Raw genomic sequence first — 10,620 nt, forward strand, 5'->3', positions numbered from 1 at the left:
CCGAAGTTTTCATTACGATGATCAAGAACGTACACGATCTAGGCCCTGGGCTAGGCTTAGCTTTCTGCCGTCACTCTGCTACGTATACTACAGTACTACCGCATAACAAAGAAAGCTACCCACGTGGTGCATTCTTAAATATTACACACATTATTTAATTGTATTAGACGATAACACGATATCATTGACTGAACGATTTAACCACCCTCGCATCGCAGTAATACTGAACTAGGCCTAGCTTAGGCCTCATGTTTTTGTGGAAAGCTAGATAGTCGTTATGTACCCGACAGTCGGCTGCCTTTATGTTTTCAGTTTGCATTCAAAGAGTACATTGATGCACAGCCAAATGTCGGGGATATAGTACCTTCACATGACTACTCATACGTATACAACAGAAAAAAACGTCGCATGGACATGGAGATCTAAATGAAAAAACTATGTATTTCAGCAAGTATTAAAACATTTTAGTTTTATTTTAGGCCTTCTTCAAAATACCTATGCCTACAGCAGTTGATTTTTTTTGCTGTAAAACCAAAATAGTTTCATCCATGCCGACTTTCCGGTCGGTTAGCGTGAGCTCTGACTGAACTCTGCAGAAACTTCACATCGATCTTCGCATCGCGATGTTAAAAAAAATGTCGGAAAACTTTTCTTTGACGCATGCGCATTTGCATAAATGTCTACACACACGCACACACTACACACAATAAAAAAAAACATAGGAAATAGCAAGAGTGATTACAATAGTTCTTATTGCATTACATGCATAGGAACTAATAATAATAACAATAATAATAATAATAATAGCTAGACTTACTATGTCTGTTTGTAAAACAGAATAGGGTTTTTACCTAGTTAAAACCTCTATAATATTCTGCTATAATATTCAAAAGGATGTAGGATGATGTCATAATTTCATATGCACATCGTTGATATGGTCTTTGCTTGGACAATGCTTGAAGAGCACGAAAGTTACCAAAATGCCCGTCAGAAAAACTTTGACACTCTGAATCTAGATCGTCACCAACATTTAAAAATTTCTTCCTTGTAAATTGGTTAAATTTTCCAAAAAGATTCATTCAGTTCAGTTGGTCAGTTTTTGGTATAATCTGGTCTAAGACGTTACCCTCAAATTTACACCCAAATCCTGACTAAAACCCAAATTATTATAGGAAGTTTCAATTAGATCCATTGATAATTTTTTGGATATATTTAGGTATGGGACGTTGGAACTTTAAATGACCCTCAAATTCACATCCAAAACTGGATGATCACGAAGATTTAATTATTTCTTCATTTTAACTTGGTTAAATTTTCCCGAAAGTTTTATTCAGATCTGTTTATAAATTTTTGAAATATCTGGTCTGGGAAGTTTTCATTTGAATGTAATCATTCCTTTATTGGACCAAGACAAACTATTATAGAAAGTTTCATTTCGACCCATTGATAAGGTTTGTAAGATATTTAGGTCTGGGACGTCAGAAATTTAAAAGACCCTCAAATTTACACATTAAATTGGATCGTCACCAAAAACACATTAATTTCTCTTTGTAACTTGTTTAAACTATTCTAAAAGTTTCATTCAGATCAGTTTACTCGTTTTTAAAATATCTTGTGTAGAGTATTTGCCCATAAACCTTTTTAATTGGCCCTCACGTCCACACCACACTCTAGATTGACACTAATATTAGGAGGCACATCCTTGATATATGGTCTATCCAAAGTATGGAAAAGATCCAAGCATGAAAAGTGACTAAAGTGCCGGGTGGAAAAACCAGTGCAAAAAGATAAGAAAAACGATGACGATGATGATGATGATGACGACGACGACGACGACGATGATGATGATGATGATAAAGATAGTGATGACAATGATGATGGCGATGTTGATGGTAATAATGAACTGTTGCGCAATAAAGACGGAACGCGCACGTGTCCCGTACCTGTTCACGTCAATGTCAATGGACAGGTGAGCGTTAATCACAATCTATGGACCTTTCCGGAAAGCCCCGCCCCTTGGAGACTGTTGCCAAGGTCCCACAAAAGGTAGTAGGTCGTTTTCGCCGCACGACGTTAACCTTAAATTTAACGTTAGTACCCAACATTCAACGCGATAACTCCGCCCCTTTTGTAAAAAAATCGATACACGCATGCGCAAATCTGTAACTAACGCACGTAAAATCCTGAAATTAACGTACTCCGCAACGCAAGATGAATAAATTATGACGTCATCAGTTAAGGTTAAGGTTAACGTGTAGGACAACACCTGTGCTTGTTAGACACGCATTCATTCATTGCTCTCTTAAGTTAAATTTACACTCCGGAAAGGTTACACCAATTACCTACACTCAGTTATTCAAGACTTAAGACCTTATTGTTCATTAAAATTGAATATAGGCTCAATAGGCGACAAGTTAATTTCTCATACAGTGGCGTAAATTATTGAGATGGGGTAGGGGTAATTTTTTTTGGGAAAGCGATGCAGAACTTGGGGGAACCAGCTAAAGATTAAGGAGGAGGGGAGTGAGGTAAACTTTAACTAATTGAGAATATTATGTTCGTGGTAGTAAGTGTTTAACGAAAAGGCACCTGACGGACCAACTATTTCCTTAGGATGTGTACCCCACCTTCCCCAGTGCCACTGCCACATATTTTCAACTGCTTGAATGCGGGCTCACGGAAATTATCATGTATACACCTGAGATTACCATCTCAATCTTAACACAAGGTTTGATTTACAATCTGGATAACTATTTAGTCGTTAGTCGTTGTTGATATATAGTCAATACAAATACTCAGTACGTGCTTACTCCGATATGAGTGACGCACGATTTCCGCATTAGTTTGATGAGCGGTTAACTGGTATACCTAGCTAATGTAATCAACTGCTCTGACATCCAAACATTCACTAATATCATCGATTACTACGGGCCTAAAATAAACTTTTTATTTGTTTGTATATCGTTTTCATGGTTACGGGGTGCCTAGAAATTGATTAAAAAGCATAGGCCTATTACCTATGCATTTTGCAAGTTGAAGATAATCAATAACTGGCGGAATCATAATCAATTTACGTGCCGTATAATGACGTGCAACTCAAATAAAACCAATGTGTCCTGACAATTATTTCATCGTACATTAGAACAATCTAGTGCGGCTTTTTAATACAGCGGCACGCGGCCGCGGTAGAGAAAGAACATAATGTAAACCTGTTATTATTTCCCTTATGCTACCCCATCAATGAGCGGATTTGAGAGGGGACACGATCCGAAGTCGAATTTACCCCAACATTATACATACTGGTAGGCCTGTAAAGTTCTGTTTCCATAAAATCGCAACACTACAGCTAGTGTTTCCACTGCAATCGTTGCACTGCGTACCCGTCCACTTCGCAATCGGGAAGGCTCTCCCATATTCGACCAATGATCAGCGTCACCGAAACCTATCGGCGAAAGCGTGTAGCGAATTTATGCGAACCAGGCTTAACGTGTTCGCTACTGTATAAAACATTCCAATCGTTTACCGTCTGATAGTTAATATATAGACATCCACTACTGATTTATCACACCCGTTGCCAATTGTTCCATTCAATTGTAACTCTTTCCGCAATAAATAGAATGTTAAGCTGTAAAGTGTCAAATCTATTTGTGAAGGTTTGTATTCATTTCATCAACGCTAAGTTATGTATTGAGATCTGTGTTAAAAAAACAAGATTAATTTGAAATTATTGATTAGAAAATTGTACTTGAAACGTCATAGTTAGGCTATGTACTGCAAATCTTTTTGTTTATCGGTTATTTATCATTAGATTTCTATTTGATATTTGAACTAATGAATTGTTCAATCCGGTGTTTTTTTAATTCAGTAGGCATTACACTGAAGAAGAGAGCAGCCGCTCCCGAAATATTCGTTATTTAATAATTGTTTATATATTCTGGAAAAACGTCAACCGCCTATGTTATTATTGCTTGTCTCCACCATTCTAATATATATATATACACATATATACATACATACATATACATACACCGGTATGTAGGTCTATTATACGATGCAATATTAGCGTTATATCAAAATCGTGACGTCATACAGATTCTACCGGACACTTGAATCACTGCAGTGCCTTCGTGGTGAAATGGTTACGACGTGCGCCATGTATGTGAAAGGTCCCGGGTTCGAGTTCCGTTGGAGGCTGAGATTTTTCTTTCTTTATCAGAGTCCTCTTCTGTTACGTTCCAATTTATATTATTCATTGCATTATTCCTCTTCCTGTTTCTGGGAATTTTCTATGCCTTTATATCATATTCATTGTTTTATTTTATATATACTACTACTATTTAAATATGTATTATTAGTATTGTCATTTATTTCGTATTTATTGCTTCCCGCTAAGATATTTCGGTATGTGCTATCCACAATTCATGCAAGCATTACAATGAAATCTGAAACTTTTTAATTTTCCAGTGCCAGCACCATTCAGTACGAGCAACAAGGGATAATCGTTGTGGCCTATAGGCCTATATTGTTTATCGGGGTTATGAGTGTTAAACTTAGGCCTACATTATTTAGAACAGCCGCTAATAACGAGGTATCCGATGGTTTAGTAGACCTCGCTTACCATTTGAATCTGTTTTATTACTTCAAGGTTATTCTCGTATATTGGTAGTTTACTGTATTATTGGCAAACAACTACTTTTTCAATCAAGAATTTAATTACCTCTAAATTTCATAAAGATCCATTCATTCAATGTTTGCGTAATCCTGACAGACCAACAAACAGCGTTGAATGCACCTCCTTAGCGGAGTTGCTTCACAAGCTTGACAAACGATAATGAATAAGAATAAGTCAAATATTCATTTTCCTGATTCGTGTCTACAAAATCCGTTTCGCACTTGAAAACTCATAAACTAAATATGATAGATGGTTTCTCAAAACGCAATGACAGACGGTGAAAGAGGATGATCTGCTCTATTTTTTTAGATAAAAATTTATGGTATAAACTTAGGCCTATTGGTTGTTTCCGTTAGCTTCCGAAACCTATCTAATCTTTGCATATAACGATTCACGGGATCCGACCTACATAGGAATTATCTTAACCAATTAAGATAATCAAGATATTGTTAAAATAACTTGCGAAATGTATTGATTAGTTTAGTACACTTTTGTATATCTATTTCCATCACACGAACCGCATGTAATCCATGCCTGATTGATGTGCTAAAGGGGAACTTCAAGACCTGTCATCTTTATGTACACTTGCTCGTACATCTACGCTAATGGCGTTCCGCTAAAGCCCCGCCCCTTGGGTACTCTTCCTCTCTCTCCATGGTGTTATCTCTTCTGAGGTTGACGTGAAATGACCTTCCAACTGTCTCTGTTCTTTGCTTCTACTGTACATTCTTGCATTGTTCGTCTCGTCCAGCTCTTAATGTCATCTGTCCATGTCTGTTGTTGTCTTCCTCTTTGTCTTTTGCCCTCGGCTTTTCCTTCCAGTACAAGAGTGAGTACTCTTCCTGAGGTCCCACAAAACGGCAGCGCTAACGTACGTAAGCACGTGCGTTTGTGAGAAAATATACGAGTGTCTGTGGGACTAGCGTGTATCTCTGGCCGTGTTCTGATTCGTCAGTAGTTTTATTGAAACTTTATCGTCAATGAGCACATTGTATCTGAATTGCATTTATACTGCATGACTGAATGTGAAATTTTTTTGAGAATTTCAAGTAGTATAACCATATTATTTTAGTACTCATGACTATTTTTCTGCAAGGCTGAACTATTTTGTTATAATTTAACTTAACAAAAAGAGCGAAATGGCATCGATTCACTTAAGGACATCCTTTGCTAAACATGAAGATCAACGATGACTTAATTAGTTTAGAGTATGTAAATTAGTTCAGATTTAATAGAAGAGTTATATATTTGCTGGTCGCCCTTTGATGGATAGGCCTCAGTGTCGGTTGTGAAATAGTCGAACAGAGATAATGGATGTGTGAGTAATCTTCTAGATTGACTTAATGCTTACACTGTTGACACGATTGCGCTCCCCTTCAAGCAGATGCTGTATTTCACACGTTTTATTTTATTTCAGGGCATCATCTTGGATATTTGAATGGTCAGTCCTTGACCAATATTGAATAAAGGGTTTGATGAATAACACGTACAGCATACCTTTTGATAATTGTAAACAATACTGAAGGGAGGAGAGAGGTAGAGCACGAACTGCTGGAAACAGCTATATACTGTGGCGGATCCAGGAATTCGAAATAGAGGGGGCCAAGGAGCAACTCTCCCAGATGGGTCTAGACTACCTCAGCCCACCATGGATGGGGGCTGAGGTAAGACAATTTATGATTAAGGCACCTCTAAATGACCGGCAATGGCACTCTCAGACTTAATTTTGAATGCAATTTTCCCCTTTTCTCCATTTTTTAAAATTTTGAAAAATTTAAGGGGACTTCCCCGCCACCCTACCCCCTGAATCCGCCGCTGCCATATAACAACAACATATAATGTATGATGTAGATATCCGCGTATACCGGTATTTTATTGGCCTATAAGATAAACTTGCTGTAGGTAATAATGAAAAACAAAGCGATTATAGTACACTTCTGTATCGATGAAGACAACTACTCGGATGATAACATTGAAGATAATAGTGATGATTATGATGATGAGACAAAGGATAATGAAGATGTCGATGATTACGATTTTGAGGATGGCGATGGTGACGATGATGACGAAGATGATGATAACGATGATGATGATGACAAATAAAATACTCCGTTCAATTCAATTTCTCTTTTTGATTAAACTATTGATATTTATGTTACTTCGTTAGGATTAATTAAAACTAAAGTTAAAAGTTATTTGTATGTTTAGGGTTTTGATAATTTTTTATCCGTGTTTGGTAGGCCTATATCATGGTTTTGTCATTGTTACAAGTATTCCATTCTCTTAAAGGCGGGCATCCCGCTGTTGGATGTGAATTGAAATTTTAAAAAAATAAATAAAAATGATCATGAAGGTGTTTGTGATTATAAAGCTGGGGCAGATGCAGGATTTGGCGGTAGGGGGTGCGTGCCTCCACCCATGGTTGGGGCTGAGGTAATAGAACATTTTTGAGAATAGGGACCTCTCAGGCGCGGGTCCAGCGTTTTAGCTCGGTTTCCATAGAACCGCACACCCTATCGGCGACAGTCGTGACAGTTGTGTTTCACAGACGAATCGGGGTGCCTTCTCGATTGCGCAGGGCAGCTAGCAATGCACCCTGATTCGTCTGCGTCTGCAATGCAATCGGAAAAGTTGAACCAGGTTGAACCTTCCCGACAACTGTCGCCAGACCACCAGGCACTGCTATCACTTAATATTGGCGAACGGTGCGAAGAGGTCTGGATCCGCGCCTGCCTCTAGGTGCCCGGAAATTTCACTCTCATACCTTACAACAATACAATTATTTTTCTTAATACAAAGTAGGGGGGGGGGGTCGACCGCGCCGTCTGCACCTCCTCTGCGTCAGCCCCAGTAAAGATAGTAATAATGAAAATACACTATGATAATAATGAACGATTTACAAATGTGAATATTTTCACAAATCGAAGACGTCGTCATCAGGGAGTTGGAGGCTCTGATTATTCCATTATCATTAGCAAATAATCGTTGGTTGTTGTAATATTCGCTTGCATATGTCTATTAGGGCATAAGTTATCCATATGCACCTATAATGTCCATTTTTTAAAATTATTTTCAACGAGTATTTACATCAAGATCTTCGGCAGCAGACACGCATTATCCTGACCTTCTCCCCTCTGAGAACATTGTTCTTTAAGCGTGACCCCCACATGTGATTCAAAGGACGAAACACGATACACCCTTGTACAAACCATGGTTGGTGCATTTCGCTGTGAATTTCTCTTTTGTCCTTGAGCAAGGCACTTTATCTACAATGCTTCCGTCTACCCAGCTTTATCAATGGGTACCAGAAAATTGATGCGAGTAACCTGCGGTGGACCAGCGTCCCACCCAGTGGAAGTATTACACTCTCGTCCGCATCACGCTACAGAGCTGGAGATAAGCTCCAGCCCTTGAACACTAGTCGCTCGGCAAGGGTTTACTTTTACTTCACAAACATATGGTTGGGGTGGTGGTGATTGTGGTTGGGGTGGTGGTGATTGTGGTTGGGGTGGTGGTGATTGTGGTTGGGGTGGTGGTGATTGTGGGTGGGTTTGAGAAATTCGAAATTTAGTTCAGAAAGAACTGTGATCAGGCAGCATTGATCTGTATACGTACTTAGATTCAGCTATTAAGTCTACTATTTACTTTTATCGCTCGACTTTCTGTTTCCATATGCAAACAAGGGGTACTGACTCAGAGCTCACATTGGGATTTGTAATAACGAATGACTTAATTGGAAACAGCTGTCCCATTTTACTACTGTGCTCCCGAACTTGTTAATGTTTCACTTCATTTGAAATTGCTAGTCATAAAGAGAACATTCAGTAAGGGTAAATGAATCATTGTAGTCATATTTATGCAGGTTTTGGAATATTTTTAATACACATCGAGGAATTCGCTTCATTTCCGTCGAAATTTACTAAGACAATTCTCTATTGGTACATTTATGGCGCTTTGGAGTGAAATCTTAACGCGTTTCAATTTAAGATGAACTCTTTTATAATGCTAATTTCCTTGAATTATCTTTTATCATCCTCATGCGATTTCGATTCAACTGTGGTATTGCCAAGGAAAGCAATTTGCTTAACATGTACTTTTTATGTCGAATAAAGAATTATCAGTATCAGTAAAAACAAAAAGACCAAAATTATATTTGTTTACAAGCCTATAAGATACAAGTCATTTTTTTTTTGTCAAAAGTGAAATTGATATATTGTATGTGGCGTATTAAATAATCAATAAAAAGTCATAAGTCTAAGTGAAATTATTATACTGAAGTAAAACAGTAAGTGATAAGCTATCTTCTAAATATTAATTCGTACTGGTTTGGTTTCCTGCCTTGTTGTATGCTGCAGTGGCGGATCCAGGAATTCGAAATTGAGGGGCCTAGGGAGGGGCTTTCACTGATGTTGAGTCTAGACCACCTTAGATGGCATCTCTTATGGCCGCAAATGACACTCTCAGATCTAAATTTGATCAATATATTCCTTGTTTTTCCATTTTTTTTTTTAATAATTTCGAAAAAATCCCCACCCCCACCACGTTGAATCCGCCACTGGGCTGGTATACAACTTTGATTTGCATTTTTGCCATCCTTCCTTCCGTTAGTCTTGAAAGGGAACGAGTAGTCACTCAAAAATTTGAATAAACTATAAAATATTATTAATAACAATATGTCTACCTTTAGCTAATAATTTAGCTTCCGCTAACGCATCCCCTTCAATCTGTAACGTACTGACGGAATCGGATGCATCTTGATGCCCACTTGAATGTTTTTCATTATCGCTCCCTGGCTCAAATACTTGGTAAATTGAGACTTCTATACCATTTTCTCTAAATGCATTCCTAAAAGCATCTGCCGCAAGTGACCATATATGTTGAGATGAAAAGTAAATGCCTACCCTTGAAAATTCAAAATGTTTCATGATTTCTACAAAGAACGGCGACATTTTTTCGGTGGGGGCAGTTGACCTGGCAAAGTTAGGGTACTGATTTTTGTCAGACAGAGCGCTGCTTGAACATGACCACGAGATCATTGGTGTCTTCCAGTGGTTTGCAAGGTAACCGCCTGGTTCGCAGATGACACTGCATCCTGGGCCAATGAACGCATCAACTGAATACTTTTCGTACATGTCTAATATGCTAGCTAATCCCTTTGAAGTATCACAATCTGTATCATTCCATATGAAACTAAGTGTGTGTCCGCCATCGTGGATTGCGCTAAAATTCGAGTCATTGTTGATCGTCTCAATAGCCACCGTCATAGCTCCTCCAGCTCGTTGACCAACTGGCCAAAATCCGTCCCAAGGAACAAGAAATCCAAGACGAAAATCCTTCCCCGCACAGTTCGTCGATAACATTAACAAAGAAAATATTAACAAAATCATGCGAATTATAATCAACATCATCAGGTTAACGAAGCAATCATAATACAGTAGACAAAATACAGTTCTAAGAATTTATGTCAGTGCCTAAGGAAATGGTCCATAACTGTAGCGTGTAGTGCTATACCTATAGATGTTACACGAACGATATCTTACTAGGCGTATGGCCTGGTCGCACGTCCTATCAGTGTATCGGTATCACTTACGATATTAATGGTTTAGATGTTTTAAATGAAGACCAGAATACAGTTACCTTCATTCAGCATTATAAGCTGTCAATCATTGGCCGATATGTCGACATTAAGGTGGAGTGCCATTTAAAGCAATGGTGTCAAATAGCAGGACATATTAAATTATATGGGAACAACAGATCAAGCGTATGAAAAATTTACAGGACCACGTGAATCATAGACGTGTAGTAAACATACATGCTTATCGGAGTATTTGTATTGTCCAGTGTAATAAAATAATATGCGTGTAAGTGTTAAAATGTAGGCCTAAAGTCATAACAAGAGATATTATCGACTGTAACCTTGTACATTTTATTAAAGCTATAAAATAAAC

The 10,620-nt window shown here is 38.1% G+C and overlaps 1 protein-coding gene across 2 annotated transcripts in view; it reads right to left on the reverse strand.

Annotated features, from left to right (window-relative positions):
• The window catches only part of LOC117124468 (atrial natriuretic peptide receptor 1-like), a 35,901-nt gene extending 25,510 nt beyond the window's left edge, over positions 1–10,391 (reverse strand). Inside the window, exon 1 of one of the 2 annotated variants that reach the window (XR_004447977.1) lies at positions 9,354–10,391. Coding sequence is in view for 1 of the 2 variants with exons in the window: in XM_033270704.1 (XP_033126595.1) it covers positions 9,354–10,080 (727 nt within the window). In the remaining variant the exon portion in view is untranslated. The remainder of the gene's footprint in view (positions 1–9,353) is intronic. The other variant, XM_033270704.1, reaches the window with a different exon arrangement.
• Between the last annotated feature and the right edge of the window lie 229 nt (positions 10,392–10,620).

The sequence above is a fragment of the Anneissia japonica genome, unplaced genomic scaffold (assembly GCF_011630105.1).
Source record: "Anneissia japonica isolate Jap-2015-1 unplaced genomic scaffold, ASM1163010v1 scaffold665_len1252844_cov201, whole genome shotgun sequence".
Taxonomy (NCBI): domain Eukaryota; kingdom Metazoa; phylum Echinodermata; class Crinoidea; order Comatulida; family Comatulidae; genus Anneissia; species Anneissia japonica.